Consider the following 19,305-nt stretch of genomic DNA (forward strand, 5'->3'; position numbering starts at 1 on the left):
GCAGCAGTGTATAGGCCACTGCAGAGTCACTTGCTGACTCTGCTTCTGATTTTCACAAAGCTCATCTTTTTGTTTTAAGAAGGTTGCTTCGAATTTGGAGGCCACTCAACAAACACCAGGAGGGGCATTTTTTAATTATTTTTCAATGCTGACCTAGTCAGTAAGTTGCCGTTTGTCGAACCATCATTTCTGGCACAGAGGTGAGCATAATGATTCCTTTAAAAGTTGTTTATAGTTGTGGATATACTGACCAAGAGATGTTAGTAACAAATGGTCCAGTTTAATGACACATAGCATCTGCAACAAGTCATCTTTCATACGAAGGGATGTGAACAACTAAAACCTGCTTCTTCTGCTCATTTGCACAACGAGTCCAAAATCAGTTAAAGACCTGAAGCAGGAAATTGGCAGAAGTAGCTGTAGCTTAGCCATGCATCTAAGCATGCCATTTGTGAGACTAATAGTATAAAACCTGCCAATTCAGGACCATTCTACGCTGTTGAGTTTTGTTTATCCATCTTGAAAAGTAGAAATAGTTTCCAGGTATGCTGTTTAAACACTATCCCATTCTCATTTACAATAAATGTTTCCCTTGTATGACGAAAACTGCCACTTGCTTATGGTCTGCATTAATGCCTGTTTTATTTTTATTTTTAATAAAATAGCAATAATAAAAGAAGATTTCTTATATTTAAAATATGATCAGAATAAGCGCTCTAAAGATTAACTGCACAAAAGATAAGATCCTTGTACACAGGCTGCCACGTAAGATAAGCTTATGTACACACGGTTGTAACAGCAGTTCTTGGAGTGTTTTTAAACTGCAAGAGGAACATCTGGTTATCCCTGAAGTTGGAGTATCAGTAATTTTTCTAAGCAGTGCTTAAAACCACTTGCAAATTTTTTCCACATGAAAATATGGGAGTGGCAACTTTCAATATATAGGAAATCTAGCTGGTGACTTCCCTCTATATACAATTTCTTGACTATTTTGACAATCAGATAAGTTACGCACTTAAGCTTGTTGAGCCAGATGGACAGAGGTCCAGATTTCTTTGGCATATAGCTCTGCCTGCTCTCTTCAAAAATAATGCCATTTGAACACATGCAAGTTCTGGGTTCTAACACAGACACGCTGAACTGTTTTATCTATAGATATGGTTCATATTTTTAAAAATCCAATTAATTAGAGAATTTCTACCACATCCTACTCTACAACAGAAAACACACAATTCCTTCTTTGTCATGTGCAAAGTAGAAGTGATCAAACAGACATTAAAATATCAGCCATAACCATAGAATCACAGAATGGTTGGAGTTGGAAGGGATCTTAAAGCTTGTCCAGTTCCAACCTCCTGCCACGGGCAGGGACACCTTCCACTAGATCAGGTTCCTCCAAGCCTCATCCAACCTGGCCTTGAACACTGACAGGGATGGGGCAACCACAGCTTCTCTGGGCACCCTGTGCCAGCGCCTCAGCACCCTCACGGGGAAGAACTTCTTCCTAATAGCTAATCTAAATCTCCACTATGTCAGCTTAAAGCCATTCTCCCTTGTCCTGTCACTACATGCCCTTGTAAAAAGTCACCCTCCAGATTTCTTGTAGCCCCCTTCAAGTACTGGAAAGCTGCTCTAAGGTCTCCCCTGAGCCTCCTCTTGTCCAGGTTAAGAGAATTCATTAAAGCTTCCCAAATTGTTATCTCTTGTTAAAAACGTTAAACAAATTTTCAAATACAGTTAGTTTTACTATCTGCAATTAACTAACAAGTTACTATGAATGTGTTACTATGGATCTTTTGGGAAATATTATTAAATGTTTGCCAGAGTTTCTCCATAAAACCACAATGCTGCTTCATTTTTCATCTTAAATGTTTTCCTTAACTAGTTACAGGCACCAAGTTCATGCTTCTGTCCACTGAAATCCCCATCGAAAGGCTAAAGTATCTCCCCAAAACTCAATGACAGTTCTTCACAAAGCAAAGTAGTTGGCTTTTCCAAGGCTCATTAATCTGTTTGAGCTGCCACAGCCAAGAACTGAAGGAAAAAGCAAAGGAAACTTCAATTGGAAAATATTTTGACATAATTGACCCAGATGACAAACTAAGCTTAAGCACATGCCAAGCACAGGGAGTGGTACAAAAGCATCAGCAGAGTGATACAGGAATACAGGAAGTTAAATCAAGCCAAGGTGAAGTCAGAGCTTTGAGAACAGTGTATATTTTTGTAATTACTGCTAATTGAAAAAAGAAAAGATTCCTTTAGCCCAAGCTCTTCAGTAACAGCAAACAAGATGTCAGGAATATTTTCTACCTTTAAAAAAAAAAAATAAAGAAAAAGAAAAAACAAAACAAACAACCAAAAAAAAAACCCCAACAAACCACACAAAACCAACCAACCAAAAAAACCCCAACACTTCTTTTTAAAATCACACCATAGTTGAAACTCCTAACCAAAGTAAACCATTGGTTTGCTTGGCATTAACATCCATAAACAGTACTTACTGTCACGGGTGGGTCCGGGTGAGTGATTTTTTGGTTTTGGGTTGGTTTGGGGTTTTTTTGATGTATTGTTCCATCATGTTTACAACAATTAGTGTGTCTCTCAGCTGAATTCCAGGGGGGTTAACTTTTGGAGGTCTAGATTTTCAGAAATTTTAAGCTGGTTTTTGTCATTATCACTAAGTGAGTTTTTGCCTTAGTTTTGATGTTAAACTCAGGTGATCTGCTTGTTGGACAGAAAACAGAACTCAGAATCCCCTACTGACATAATCCCGAGAAAAAGCCTCCTGAAATTAGCAGAAAGTCTCCCCTGGTTTTAGCAGTCTGCATAAGTAGAAAGTAATGCAATGCAGGATAGCATCAATAACATATATCCCCTCCAGTATCCAGCATCCTGAGCAAGCAACAGAAAATCCATGAGGAAAATAATATTCATTGGATTCTCAGCACAACACAGTGACACAGGATTTCCTGTAAATAACGAGGGGAAAAACAAACACAAAAAACAAGAGGACAGTAATATCAAATTTAAATAAACTAAGATGCAAGACAAACACAGATATAATGATCTACGCCATACAGAAAGATACGGAAGTTTCTCCCAGAAATATTCTTATAATATCACCACAAAATCTTAGTGGTCTAATCAACATGTACCTCAAAAAGGAGCCAGTCAAAGCTGACCCTAAGTGTAGGAAGTGTCAAAACAGTATGGAGAGATACTACCACAGTCAGTCAAAAGAGAGGAAAAAAGGCCCACAGAAATAACACAGTGACAAAAGGGTTCATTTTCTTCATGTTCAATTTCAGAAAGCTAGATGACATCTAAAGCAAAAGTGTCACAGAGGAAGTTGTATACACCGGAGAGGTGTCATCAGCCTGGCAGAAGCTGAAAATTTTATCTCATCATATTAATGTTGATAGGTCCAGTATCTGTGAGCACTTTTCCTTTCCTGTTAGTAAAATAAAGGCATAAATACATTTCAGAAGAAAATTACAAATGCTGGGGCAAGCACAAAAGGAGTGTGAAGAAGTACAGAAGTGCATAGAAGGCTAACTGAAGTAAGAATTTAACCAGATCAAAGACTATTGATAAGACAGATGTTCAATCCCAAAGAACTAAAAAATTATCCTAATTCATTCCTTCACACAGTCTTGTACTCTCTTGTATCCATGACCACAAAACACTGAAAAGTCTTTAAGAAGTTGAGAACAATTCAGTTGTCTTTTTGTAACAGAGGTGGGGGTGTGTGTGTGTGTGTGTAGAAATAAGCAAGATGACCACTAAAAAAACCCCTGAAAAGCCTCAGTGCAGCAAGAGATACAGAAAAAGGGGTGGTGGGAGGGAGCAGGAAGAGCCATCCCCTGGAAAATAGTTGAAAACCTCCTCCCCAGTAAATTTAGCAGCTATATTGTATTAAAGACAAAGTCAAGTGAAGGAGTAAAAATAAACAATTCCCCTTAGGAATTACATGCAAGATTGCTTTGTAAAACAAACGAACCAGCCAAATGCTTTTCCCTGGAAAAGCAAAAGGTCGTCAATCTTGGTGAAAATACAACTATAAAAAGTTTTGGCCAAATATCAAAGAGCATGTTTACAAAAGAGCCACATTCATTGTAACACTAACCATTCAAACTTCACAATAGATTTCAGGAGAGAACAGGATGCAACGTCAAACATCTGTTATCACGTTATTTTCTTCAGCTCCTCTCCACAGAAATCACATTTTGACCTTGCCCATCTTCCAAACCTTATTAGAGGCAAATCAGATGTGGGCTGGAGACTGAGTTGTTTCTATCGTGCCTCATACAGCATTATGACAACCCATCATGCCCAAGACACATGGAAATGTTCGCTTTTTAACAGATTACATATAACCCAGTTGAAGGACCTCACTGAACAGAGCCAGCTGCCCAAACTGCACAGACATTGCATAGACATATCTGGAAAACAGTACAAAGCCTTCTTAGAGCCAGGCTGGGGCAAGAGCACCCAAGCAGGGCAGCCAACTTATACAAGTAAGAGTACATACAGCACTCTCAGAGAGTTGGGACTTACTGTGCCCACATATCTTAAATGTAGTGTGCAGACATAATCAGTTCATCTTCCAAAAATCCCTGGACCAAGTAAGAACTGCATGTGATGTACTCAGTTTCCTCTCAGGTTTCAGGCACAGGGAGAGACAGCATCCAGAAACAGGCTCCCATAGCTAGAGCTGTGCCTCCTGTCTGCAGTCTGTTCTCAAGAAGGACCCAAGAACCTGAGTCACCTGGACTGTTCTGAAAGAATATGCATATTCCACAAGCTGTACAGCAGACACTTTTCATCAAAATTATTTATGTGGGGCAGGACAGACTGGGAGGAGAATGCAAGTCTGATATCGGTTCCAAGGACAGATATTTGAGACATAACATGGAGAAGAAGAAAATAAGACTATAAGCAAGAAAAATCCTCTCTCTCACAGAGGAAGAAAAAAAAAAAAAAAAAAGAAGAAAAAAAGGAGCCCCCCTGCACCCCCCCAAAAAGTAAAAAAGGCAAAAAAAAGCAGTCAAAAAACCCAACCCCCCAGCATATTCATCTACTTTGGATTTATTGCAGGAATACATGCAGTGGAAATTAATTCGTGCCTGTTGTGCTTGAAGAAGTGCTGCAGACAATGATGTTTAACACATTTAGTACATGATGGATGTTGCCTTTTCTGTGCAGGAAGCAAATGTGAAGTTAGAGAAAGTGGGCTATGTTCCCTTCCTGGAGTCAACATATCCCAGGGCTGGACATGCTCCAGAGATGTGCTTCTTGAAACATCTGTACATGGAATATTTGACCAGTTCCAGGCCAAGTGATTTAAACGGACAAGGAATAAAAGGCAGTTTCCCCAGACTAAACTAGCCAGTGCTGCTGCAGCTTGTCAATGATAGGGTTTTGCATCAGCAGAACTCCACTGTGAAGAAACACTGCATTACTCTATAACTAATTTCATATCAGTGCGCCTCTGGATACCTCTATTTAGCACGAGCCACCTTTCACTTTTGGACAATTAACTGCATCAATAAGAATGCCTGATGTAGCTATGACTGATGAACACAGGATAGTGACAATGTTCATTTTTAACTCTTCAGGGTTGTTTTTTTCAGGCTGCTACTTTTTTTCGCCCCATGCTCTCAGGCATCAGTGCCTTGGGTGAGACAAAGAGGAATGTTTTCTATTAAGCAGTGCAGGAGGAAAAGGTTACCTTGTTTACCAGTAACTCTGGAGTACAAAGAACTACTTTGTCTTACAGAAGAGGCAGAGTAAAGGTAGTGTTTCTTAAGGACTGAGGTTTCCAAGCTGCTCTTGTTGATGTGACCGTGACCCAGAGGCCTGTCTGCAATCCCAGGAAGCACAGGCAATGAAGGGTTGCTGGCTTTAGGGTCAGGGCACCCGCCTCTGCTCCCAGAGAGAACAGGATCCAGAGCTACAGTTAGAGTGTGTCTGAAAGGACAGGCAGAGGAGGAAGCTGTGTAGAAACTAACAACACAGAAGGCTTTGTGAGTAAAGAGATGGCCAACAGACAAGAGTACGTGATCTTACTGCTGAGAAGGAGATACTTTTAAAATACTTAAACAAATGTTTTTTCTTGCACTTCATTAACATTCTGACACAGCTGCAAGGCTACCCCATGTGGGATCACTCTGCTATCTTTTTTTCTTTCCTACATGTTGAAGCTCAGTATTATTATTAAATAACTTCCATTCATGCGTTTTCCATACGACCCACAATAATCGGTTAGACTGATTCATAGGCAACAAATCCAAAATTTTTCTACAAAGTGTTCCTTAATGCTAAGCAAATATCCCACTTATCCAAGAGTAACCCAGACATAACTGATTTTGCAAACTTTCTAAAAACTGATGAAGTAGAACTATTTCCCCTGAAAAAAAGGCAAATGGGGGGGGGGGAGGGAAATCTAATGAAATGTAATGAAACATGAACAGTCGGATAAAAGAAGTTACTTTCCTTAGGAATGAAAAGGAATGTAAGAGATGAGATGATAATATTTCCACACAAGCAAGTAGTTATTACAGTAAGAAGACAGTAGACAGCTTACCCACCTATTCAACTCTGCTAAAACTAAGTAACAGCTTTTTGAAAAGCATACAAGAAACCACTAGTCCTTTTTGTAAGAAAACACAAACCTTACTTGATATTGACAAGGTGTTTTCTCTAGCATATATAATAATCACAAACAGTAAGAGCCACTGGACTCTAGCACTGGAAATTGGTAAACTATCAGTTGCTTTGCACGAGTTAAGAAAATGTAAGACTAAATGGCCTACCTTCACTGCCAAGAAGTTGAGACCACTTTCATGAGCCAAAGCTTTTGCTATCATTGTTTTTGAGCATCCAGGGGGTCCATAAAGCAGCACACCTTTCGGAGGCCGAATCCCCATCTGGATGAAGGAGTCAGGATGTTTGAGAGGCCATTCAACCGCCTGCTTCAATTTCAGCTTGACGTCTTCCATTCCTCCTATGTCTGACCAAGATACCTGCAAAACAGACCATTTTGCTGAATTCAGACAATGGAGCAAAACTATTTTAAAAAATGCTTTGTAGAATGCATACTTCATGACGTTGTTTTGTTGTTTTTAACCAGTCACTTCTTCAAAAAGACTTTTTTCTTTTTTAAGAAGTAATTACTAATAAAGTCACACAAAGCAAGAGGGGATTAGAATTGCTTTATGCTGGAGGATGTAAGCAAAATATTTTGTATCTACTTCAAAGGTCAATAACAAAACATAGAAAAACAATAATAAATGACAGCATGATCACACAGGCAGCAACACTTTGTGTGATCACTAGCAAAGTCAGAACTCCGCTCTCTTGGGACAAAGAACTTTCAAATTGCTTTGATGTCTTCCCTAAAGGAAAGGACTTCTGTGAGCTCAAGCTGGTTTTATTTATAGCTGCAGAGTAAGGCCCTGATCCCAGCTATATAATCTCACTAAATTGAACAGGACTAAGTATTATGAGTTTTGGGGTGGTTTCTCCACTTGCCAGCACTATCAGTCCCACACAGGACTTGGGCATTGGAGATGCCCAGACTCGGCTGGAAGCTTGAGAACAAGCAATCCTCCAAGCAGACAAGTATCTAGAGGAAAAAAAAAAAAAACAACCACACACACACAAAAGCAACACTCAAACCCAACTGCAGTTAAATTTGATCTGCTGAAGATCCAAGACAGGCTTGTCAGGCATACATCAGGACAGAACTAGCATGACCTACCCAAGAGAGCAGAGAGATCTAAAACCTGATACACCTCTCCCCACATCACTGTCAACAAGCCTGACTGAGACTTTCTCCCACATCCCCCAGGTGGCACTTCGTCCTGTCACCACCCACTCCTGTCCACTTCAGATATTAAACATGTCCAGACACACCTAAATCAAATGATCTTCTGCCTTAAAACACTCTTCCAAAAACTTGCTAGACATAAATCACCTTCAGCTCTGGAAAGTCAGCTACACTTGAAAGGCAAGCAGAGTATTACTAAAAGGCAATGTATCACATTCCTCCCAACTTGAAAACTGGGGTCACTCCTGGCTTGTCCCTATTGCTATTTTCATGATACCAGTATAAAGTGGAAACTAAAAGTAGATATTCCCCAAAAGAGGCAATTCAGTCTGCTACTGAAGTGGAGGAAAAAGAGCATTTGGATGTGGTGCAAGTACTTAGTGTAAGTTGAAGCAAACCAAGTAAAACTTCTCCTTAATTGTCAGTCTTTGACAGAGAAGAAAATTACAAAGACAGCGGAGAGCACACAGCAGAGATCAATATGCATGGGTCAACCCCTCAGAAATACTCAGAGTTTAAAGACTAACTGGAAGGTGAGGAGCTGCCCATCTGCTACCTGCAGAACATCATCTCTCTCAGGCCAGGAATATGTTACAGGAGCTCTAGAAAAAAACCAAAACTAAACTCTTTTTCTTAGTGACCAACAGCTTCTGGCTCTTAAATAATTACTTTACAAACCAGGGGAAGCGTTAAATATGCAGAGCTGATCATCACTGCCTACTAAGGAGGATCTGACAGCAGAGGGACCAGCAAAGGCAAGACTCTGGTCGAGTCCTAAAGTCCTAAACAAAACCCCCCTCCCCCCCCCCACTCCCGCTTTTCAAAAGGACAGAGATGGAGGGGGAAGGAGGAAACCCTTCAATCAATGGTAAAACACTCAAAAGTAAGAATTATTTTAGATTTACATAAGCTTGGAAGAACCAGATGGACTGCTTTTTCACACAAATCCTCAAGTAACTTCCTGACTGCCATGAATACCAATTCTAGTGAACTCATTCGGACAGCCAGCTGCAGTTCTTTCACCTGCAACCAACTCAAAGGAAGAGTCTTGCAACAGAAGTAATGAAATGTGATATTCTGTCACTGTGGAAGTAGTTTTAAAGACAAACCTTGGGGCTGAGCTTACATATACAAAGACAGTGCTCTGCTACAGTGTGTAAGACACCAAGATTTCAGTACTGCTGTAATCTTTATGTCTGCCCAGGTCAACAGAGCTCAGAATACGATGCAGGGCAGCAACTGAGGTTGTTAAGCAGCAGCAGCTAAGAAATAAAGCAGACATGCAAAGGATGTCTCATCCAGAAACTTCTGGCTGCAAAGACAAATCTGAGTGTTGAATTACAGTAAAGGGAGTGAAACAAGCAGGCAAAACCATAGCACTCTACAAAAATTTCAGAAAGACCCATAGGAGAGGGAGGAATGGGAACTACAGTGCAACTTTCTGAAGAACTGAAGTATCAACTTCCTGATTTATAATGTGCATCCCCTCTCTCCTACATCCCTCCTGAAGAAAAAAAAGCAGCCTTCTAAAAAGGTTGTAATGCATAATAAAGTTCAAGAAAGGTTCTGTACAAACAGAAAGCAAGATGCTACATGGAACCAGGCAGTGAGTATCCTGCATTTGTCTTGGTTGCACACAGCAATGCAGACACAAGTGGAAGTACAAAAAAAGGCAGAAAGAACGCAAAAAAAAATAGGCATGTGGTGTCACTTCTTCCTCCAGCTCCTCCTGCACACAACGTCACTTTCAGTCTGCTGCCACAAACTCACTTCATTATGGTCATTTACCCCATTAGAAATTTTGAATATGCATGGGATAAAAGGAAAAAAGAGCCCAATTTCTGTCAATTTCTGTCACCCTAATAACTAACTTGTCATGGAGCACTTTTCAGAAGCAGATTGCAAAGCATTCTATACAGATTATCAATATCCTCAAACACCAAGAAGCAACTTGCTTGAGGCCACCCAAACAAGTCACTTAAAATGTATCTCCATGTTCCTTAGTTACTACCCCAAGTACACACATAACAAGAGGTTTTCCCAGGTTTTAAATAAGACAAAAGACTGCAGGAGAGCCATATAGCCATCTAGCCTTCCAAGTAGCCAAGTTACTAGTACTCAATTCTAGGACCTAATAAGCAAAGACTGATTAGAAAATTCAGTTTCTGTACACCCTACTCCAAGTGCTGAAGATTTCAAAGAACAAGGTCTGTGTGGATGAAAATTTGGAGTGTCTGATAAAACAAGTAATTATTTTCATTCAGTATCAGAGATGATACCAGCTTCAAAAAAATCCAACAGCAGTAAATGGCAAAGGTATCATAAGGGAAGGGGCTCTTCAAAGTTCATTTACTTGTGGCTTTATTTAGACGTTACTTTGAACTTTTCTCATTCAGTTGACACATGGCTAGTGCAAAGCAATGAAATATGAAAACAACCAAAAAACCCCAAAAGAACCCAAACCAAAACAAACCACTTTCTGAAAAACAAAGTTAAAAATCACAAAAGTCTCAGTTTAATTCAGCATGTACATCAATGGTTATACTTGTAACTAACTGCACAGCCCAGAAGTTTCAGTCACACAAAGGGGCTGCCAAGTGAAAAATGTATCTGCAATAAACAGCAACAAAGCTGATACTATTAATTAGTGTAGCTCAGACTTCTCTTTTTTGGGAACAAAAGTATAAAATAAATCTCATAGATGATCATTTATTTAGTGTCTGAAGTTAATTTTAGCACGGATTTTGTAGATGACAGTGTTAAGGAAACTTCAAAACATGAAGGAATGTAACCTTTGATTTTCTAAGAGATTTACCTACACAATCAGCTGTGCAGTTGGATAGCTTCCGGGGCAAGGAGAGCAGGGGAAGACAAGGATATCCTAACAGACATAGTATCTAGACATTAATCAATACAGGATGATTGCACAAAGGTACATTAGCCAGGGAAAACAAAACCAAAGCAAACCACAAGTTTTAGGTTTCCTGAAGAAAAAGAAACAGAAACCATGAACCAGATAGCCGTCCAGCTTTCATTTCCCGCCCATCCAGCTATCTTTTTTACATTTTGATAAGAACACAACAAAAGGTGTAAGTAAGGCAGTTTCTGTTGGTATAAACTACTGGAGAGCATTTAAGTAAGTATCAGAGTACACTATAGCCAACAGCCAACTAAGTGTTTAATGGGTAAACGGCCCAAGTCTGTGGACTGGAAGCACTGAAAAGCTTCCAGTCACACTGAAAAGCATTTACACTTTTCAGTGGAAGCACTGAAAAAGGGGTAAATTAGTAAAGAGGAAGAACTTCATATCGAAATTAAGACTACTAGTGTCAGTTCTGTGGCAAGTAAGTAATGTTTCCCAAAGTTTTTGCAGAAGCAGACATTCAAGCACAATATTAAACAGCAAAGCAGCCTAGGACACAGAATCATCAGCACAAAAATGATGCAACTAATTAATGGCTCTGCAGTTGCACTCATTTGGGTTCTTTGATACCTGGTTTCTATTGAAACCAAGTACTCCAGCATCCAATTTGAGACATACCTAAAAATCACTACTAGAAGCATGCAACATAAAACATTGGATATTCCTCTCAAAAAAAGTTATCCAAGGAATTAGAAACTGCATTACACTTTCTGCTACAATCTGTATTCAAAATAACAAATCAACCAATTTAATTCTCTGGATAACAGTACATTAAATACAAAGTGCCACTCAAGACACTAACAACCAGATGAGAATAAGACATATTTTATTTGTCAATAAAGAGCAAATTACACTAGTCTGTTTAATAACAATGATGAATAGATTTTTTTTATTATTATTATTTCTTTATGCTTGTGCATGTCTATAAACCACAGAGTGGTCAACTTTGTTTTAAAATAGCTACACTATGCTACAGTACAGGAATGAGCTTCAGGTGTCTGCAGGTGTTCCTGAATCACATCCCAAATTCCCAGCAAGCAGCCCTACCAGGGGCTAGGATTCCTGTTGCTTGCTTCCCCTGCTTTGCCATCCTGACCACCCAGCCACAGCAGAACCAAGTTCTTTCAGCTAACCTATGGACTTGAACTGGTGTAGGGCACATCCCTACCTTAAATACAAATGGTAATGGAGCAATTAGCCCTGAGGGTGCCAGTGGTGTTACAATGCTGGATTTACACTACTGTGACATTCTTCAATAGCGTGTCAGCATTTCCAGATATTCACTCTGTTTCTTAGCATGCACAGGTACTTTAACTTTGGTAACCTGGTAGCTCTGCAGCCGAAAATAATGGTTAAACTGAATTCCAGCAACTCTTTTGGCAGGTGATGTGGGAGGACACAAAAGCCGTTGCATCTGGTATTTTTGGTTCCACTTTAAACTCACCCCAGGCACCAACAGATGGGCCTGAACTTTAGCCTCTATCTTCAAAGGATATGCATTATTCTGTAAAAATGCAGGCCCTGTCAGCACAAAAGCAATCTGCACTATGTTGTTATCTTTCCCTCAGTAACGGAATGAATTTCAGTAGTATTCTACTGACTCAGGTGGTACTTAACAAATTAAAAACCAGTGACAACCCAGGAAGCCACCAGCAGGACGGTTTAGTGGATTAGTGGACAACAGGAGCCTGAGCAGTAGGTTGACCTGGATCCAGAAACAACTCCCTGCAGTACCTCAAGACCTTGCTTCTATCTGTCTTTATTGTGCTTCTATCTGCCCTTATTGTGTTTAGTGGACAACAGGAGCCCGAGTAGTAGGTTGACTTGGATTCAGAAACAACTCCCTGCAGTACCTCAAGACCTTGCTTCCATCTGTCTTTATCGTGCTGTTTAGCAGCACTCCATCTGCCTCCAAACAGGTTGGTATGTTTAAAAGACACAGCACAGTTATAATGAGCCAATAGCACAAAAAGCAATGAGAGAATTAGTAACTCTGGTTTTCAGCAGAACTACTTAGCCTTTGCGGATATTGATGCCACTACACCATTTCCAGGAAAAGCTGTCTGGGGCCAGCCCAGGCATTTCCACCCAGCACTTCACTACACAGCAAGGACTCTTAACAAGCCAAGTGTGATATCCAAGCTGGCTGCATGCAGCATCCTGTTCACAGATTTTATTTCCCATTCCTATAATTTGGGAATAAGTGTCTACAGTTGTGCAATCTAATTCCAAGATGACTCATGTTCATGCAATGAAACATAAATGTTTTCTTCTAGGGCTTGGGGAGCTGCTGAGAAACACCAGCATGACCACTTGCAGAGTTAAGATTTAGTAAGATTAAATACATTTTCTTTTGCTGAATCTTCTGAAGCCAGATCAGTCATTTTAAACCAGATCAGTTCCCCAGCCCAACTTAGGTTGTGTCTGCTACTGAGCTACCATAATACCTAACTGAGAAGGCACCAAGCAGGGTAAAGATGAACCAAAGGAACTGTTCATATAATGACATCCCCTGACTGGTAACCACTTGGCAGTGATAATCTACCTACAGTATGTAATTCTGCCCTCAATTAAAACCATGTAATGACACTGAAGAGGCTCAGGTCACAGTGGTATGAATTGCATGTAGATATAATCAGCGTTTAAAACAAAAACCCCAACCAAACAAAAAACATAGCAATCAATCTCTCCACATTTTTGTTTCAATACACACTGGTTACAAATGCTAGCAGTTGGTTTCTGCTTCAGTTTATGTCTGCTTTACAATAGGCTTCAGCTTTCACCACTATTCAGGATCTGCTTTGAGCAGACATCTGAAGATTTTTACTCCACTAACCCACTCAGTATACAAAACTACCAATCAGGAGACACACTCCTGCATTACCAACTCTTCCTAAAGCATTAGGAACTTTATCTTCTGTAAACAGCTCTTCAAAATTATAATTAAACAAATAAGCAAACAAAAAGATGACACACAGCATTTATTGGTAACTTGAGGACTCCACAGAATTACTCTTTTGGTAGAGCATTTAAATGCCTAACTGCAACTCTTAACATGGCTTTCACAACGTTGCTAGCATATTGCAAAAAAAGACTTACTTTTGGCACATCAACTGCCACCTCCCTCATGGCGCTGGGCCTGACATCATTCATCCCCTGTAGGAAGTCATTGAAAGCAATCATCACTGACCCAGCCACCTCGTTGTCTAATACGTTAGGTCTTTTCGCCAGTGCTCTCCGCAATGCGTACAAACCTATTAAAAACAGAAAAGCATGGAAATACGTAGACTTCCTCTTGGTTCTCACAAACAGAGAGTGTACAACATACAAACACAGCAGCACTGGAAAGGAAATTATGTTCAAAAGAATGTCTCAATGCTGAGCCTTAACTAGGTCAAAGAACAGGAGAGACACTTCTGATGAGAGCACAAGAAAAGGGGGATTTAATGACCACAGACAGAATATAAACTAAATCTGTCCAAAAGACAGAATGAAACAGCCATGCGCCTGTGTTCCCAGAGATGAAGCTAACAGGGCAAAACCTCCAAAGGTCCACACATTGATCCAAACACATTTCTAAAGCACAGAGGAAGAGGGATAATGAATATTCAAGGTAAACATTAAATCAGCTCACATAAGACATTTGCAACCTTGTCCATTCTTCTCTTACTAGGACTGTATTTTCCAAGCTGTTCTTAGAAACAAACTGATGAGATCTCTTTTACTTTCATTGGAACCCTATTTTGCTATTCAGTAATATGCCAGACACCCGTATTTTTCTTGGTATGCAAGAAACATTCCCTACAACACTCGATAGTTCTCCATTCCCTTCAGCAATCACATGATTTAAACACAATCAGAGCTTTTATCTTCTCTTTTGTTTGGCAAAATCCCTTGCATACAATACCTATAAATCTTGATACTAATTCCTAGCTTCCCCCTTTAATTCTATCCTCCAAAACCTGCACAAGTCCCAACCATCAATATACCAATACTCCTCGGGCAGGACCAAGCAGTACCATCTGCAGCACCCAGGCATTCCTCAGAGAGAGCAGCTACTGCCCCTGTTGTGTAAGATGCCCAGAAGCATCATGGTTTTCCCACCATATAATTATGCCTTTTAAGGTCTAATATAATTTGGAGTTTACTTCTACTTCCAACCCTGTTCTGTGAACTGAAACTGTCAAATATGTCATTTAGTATATTATTCCATGATGAGTATAATCTTACATACAGGTATACACACATATGCAAATATGTAATATCTGTTGTCATGTGTTACAAAAAAAAAAAAAGAGGCAGTTAGTATGAAACCAGCGCACCTTGCATGATCACACAAAGATAAACCTTTGCTATATTTAACCAACCAAAACATCAATTAGTGCTACATGAAAGGACAATAAAAGGAATAAGCTATTTCTGAAAATAGAACTGGTTTTAACTTCCAGTGGATTTTTTTTCTACAGAGGCCCTGGTAGATGCAGACATGCAAAGTTTCTGACAATGACAGGAATTCTGAGTTTTCTACAATACATACAACGTGTGAAGAGATATAATAACTCCCCTGTGAAGCAGTACAGCTGGTGTCTCTCCAGAAACTGCCAATTACAGCAGAGTCCGCGCACCTGCATTCAATACCCAGGCTCCTAATACAATAATGCAGGAGGGAGGGGGAAGTTTGCAATTCAGGTTTCCCCTTGCACAGAATATCCAGAACTAATAAGATACATAAATAAAAGCATTCCAAGAGCCCAAGGAGAAAAATTAAAATCTGGTCACCAGAGGACAAGTATAAAATATAACTGATTCATTTTAACCATCCTGACAATGTTCATGTTATTTCTCCCCCCCACACACTTCCTTTCTTAGAAAGAGTTCCTTTTAGGCAAACAAAAACTTAAACAAGACAACACAGATTTACCCCACCCACGTTTCAAATTTACATCCGAGCAAATAACAAACTGAATATCTTATTCTAGTGTTATCGTAGTTAACACTTTGGGGCTGGGAGCAGGTATTGGAGTTGACTCCTACAGGTCCTTTTTGATGAAGTCAATTGAAGTCAATTCACTCCACTTAAAAAAAAAGAAAATGCATACTATGAAATTAAGTCACAGAAAAAGCAACTAAGTGGTAAAGATCTCTGCTCATTTCTATACATATCTGCTTCATTGCTCCATCATGTACCAGTCCCGTTTGATTCATTTTAATGGTGTCATGGTGGGTTTTTTTTCCATGACATGAGGAATTCTTAAAAACAAACAAGTTTATTTTAAAAATTGAGAGACAACAGTACATAAAAATGCTCAAGGAGAATTCCGCTTTTAAGGACCGTTACTGCCAGCGCTACTGGGAGTAGGAGTGAAATTTCAGTCCTCAGCAGTGGGTTTAAGATGCAACAGCCTTGATCCAGAACAGGAATAAAGAGGTCACGGCTTTCCAAACAAAGCCTGAATTCATTTCAGCATGCACATGCACACGCCACTGCACTGGTCAGCATTTAATTGAAACAATGTTTTACATTAAAACAATAATAAAAAACAGATTGAATAAGAAAGCATGATTCTTCCTGTTTCCTCCTGTTATCATAATCATTCTTTCCTGCACTTCAGATTGACCTCCAACTGGGGGGGGAGGAAGAGAGGGGGAGTGGGGAGGAAAGAGGGTGGTGGGAAGTCTCAGTAACAGGAGGATACAGGCAGCAGCTTGCCAGAGGCAGAAAAAAACATACTTCTCTCAAGATGCTGAAAGATCCTTATTTAATGTAAGGAAAACCAGGGTAGGCTGCAAAACATGCTGCTAGAAGCAACACAGAGGCAAAGGAGCTGAAACACTACAGCAAAGCCAAGTTTATCAGTACTGGAGTTATAATGTAGATAAACTGAAGATTCAGACATAGCACCTCAGAAAACACTGAGCATCTCAGCTTAGCTGTCAGGTATCTTTCACATAGGTGTGTTCTGGTTTGAGCGTATGTCAATACTGTGAACTGCCTCTGATACAGCATTTTCCAATGCTACTTCATTCTTAAGGATTCAGGAATACCAATAGCCTTTTGACAGTGACTGACGAGGCCCAGAAACAGGCAGGTAGGTTTTCATTGTTTTATTCCTGCTCAAGTCCTGTGTGAGCGGAGGAAGGATGCAAATGTAGTTAGCCTGCTGTATGGTCAGTGGGACAGTTTGCACATGCATGGGCTACCTATTTCTAGTAAAGGGATACAAGACTGGCCCCTAGGACTAGAGCCTTGGGCGAGCGTTGGGTCTAGTGTAAGGCATCCCTGCCTGGCATTGGGGCTGGAGTGATCTTAAGGTCCTTGCCCAGACACTTAAATCTTAAGGCAGCCTTTGCAGTAGTGAACAGCACGGGTTCTCAGTAGGTCATAGATGGAAAAAATCACAGTTTAAAAAAAATAGAAGAAGAAAAGAAACAAGCATAGTAAGTCATGCATGATCACAAACAATGGAAAATAAACAATTTGTTCCAGTCTGGCAACTGTATGCTCTACCTCACTAATTCATCCTGTCTAGAACACAGGAAACTAAGTGGATAGAAAGGAAAAAGCCAGCAGAACGCCCTGTCCTGGTACAGATGATCCTTTGGTACCAGACTATGGTACCAGATCAGTAGCATTGTTTCCCTGTAAGATTTTATTGCTCATAGCTTAGCTAAGTATGACACACTAGATCATAATCACAATGTCTGACCCTAAAAATAGACTCCACAACACTGTTAGATTTGTCAGTCTGTGTATAATTATACACTACTGTAAATAATAGAAAGCATCCACTCAAAACAATGAACATATATACTTTAGGTTTCTGAAACGGAATATATACAACACTTGACGAAATGAACTGAACAAAATTGTTAGTCATGCACCTTTATACTGCCCATCAGCTATTTCTTCTGCAAATCCATCTTGTCTGGACTTACCCTACCAGAATCTGTAAGTAGCTTCAAAGAAATTGTAATTGTCTTGTAAGACTGTTTACAAAAGGAAATGGGTTTTTTTTTCCCTACTAATCTGGCATTTCCCTTCCAAATTGCTACAGCCATTTCAAGAAGGCACATACCATTTCTACCTGTGACAGCTGTCAGATCCAACATAATTCTCTCCTGCATGGCTGCAGCATATGGAAAGATTTCAGCTTCCTAATGGCACTGGATGGATCTTCCAGATCTTTACATTCTATCCTTCAAAATTGAAGTTTTATGCACAGGAAGAGCATTTTCTATAGCTTAAAATCAATTTTGAACCTTATAAGCCACAAGAACAGCGTACTTGACTTCACAGGCGACGCATACAAAAATTGTTCCCCTGTTTGGCTTGGGGTTTTTGTTTGGCTTGATTGATTTTGTTTTGTCTTCCCCCTCCCCCCCCCCATACATATATGGGAAAATCCCTGAAGAACTTTCATATACTGTTTGCACAGGAAAGATAATGCCCTTAAATCCCTTGTAACCATAACATTGCAAATTCACTCAGCCAACCTGAGCACTAATCTACTGTAGGGATTATGTTCACAATTTATAGTCCTTCATGAAGAGCTCTGGCATTTGCTGGAACATGTCTATGGAGCAGACCAAAAGTTGTTGAGAGTTACAACAGGGGAGGGAAAGGAAGGAAGGAAGGAAGGAGGAACTGTATTTTCAAAACTTATTTCATACAGGAAACAGTTTATTCACAGATCAGGTACACACACATCATTTATCCTAAGATAATGACAACAGAGGGAAATAAGGAATACCAGACTGCCTGTTTGTAGCCTGCTCTCATACATAAACACAGCTAAGCTAAGGCTTGTCATGCGTGTGTTAGAAGAAAAATAAGGACTGCCAGGCTACCAGAATAGTAAGGACAGAAAGACAAGAAGCAACAGTTAGTGGCTAAATGCTGGTCTAATTGTAATTAGGAACACCATCAAGTCTGAATACAGCAAAAGTTGAAGTCAGAAGGCCTACGGAAACTTTGCCTGAAATACTGAAGCTCTGTCCCCAACAGCAGCTATTTATTCTACATACAAATGCCTACTGCTAACTGATTTTGCACCTGCAGAACTAGCATAGACATACAAATTAAGCCACATTTCACCAGAGGATGTTTTGTTGATTAAGCAAAAGAACTAAGACTGCTTTCAAATCCTAAGTTTGCTATTATATATTCCAGGAAAACATTTTACCTGCAGCCTGAGAGGAAGTCAGAATTTTAACATTGAACTCTTCTCCATTTCTACACCAATAGCTTGTCTGAAGCACAGCTGATGCTAGCTTACTCAGGAAAAAAAAGGCAGAGCTCTTAAAACAGCATTTTATCTTTTTTTTTTCTCAGATACTGAGAAAGTTTGCCTGCCGAATACCTTTCAGTCAGCAAAAACACCAGTTAACATGAATGACTCTGTGTACAGCATATTGTATTACCAAGAATAAAGTCCACAGTTCTGCCAAACCCTTCTCAGAGACTAAAGGTGAGGAAGTTTTTTTCAGTTCTTAAATCTGTAAAACCTTCAAAGTTAACACAGGGGAGCAAGCAGCTCAGAACACTGTAGGG

General features: G+C 39.8%; 1 protein-coding gene across 1 annotated transcript in view; it reads right to left on the reverse strand.

The window, feature by feature from the left end:
* Positions 1–19,305, reverse strand: part of SPATA5 (spermatogenesis associated 5) — a gene marked incomplete at its 5' end in the record, with an annotated part of 169,283 nt that overhangs the window by 130,861 nt on the left and 19,117 nt on the right. Inside the window, 2 exon segments of the mRNA XM_010014719.1 lie at positions 6,816–7,025; positions 13,854–14,008. Coding sequence (XP_010013021.1) covers positions 6,816–7,025; positions 13,854–14,008 — 365 coding nt within the window.

Source organism: Nestor notabilis, unplaced genomic scaffold, assembly GCF_000696875.1.
Source record: "Nestor notabilis isolate BGI_N333 unplaced genomic scaffold, ASM69687v1 scaffold11125, whole genome shotgun sequence".
NCBI lineage: Eukaryota > Metazoa > Chordata > Aves > Psittaciformes > Psittacidae > Nestor > Nestor notabilis.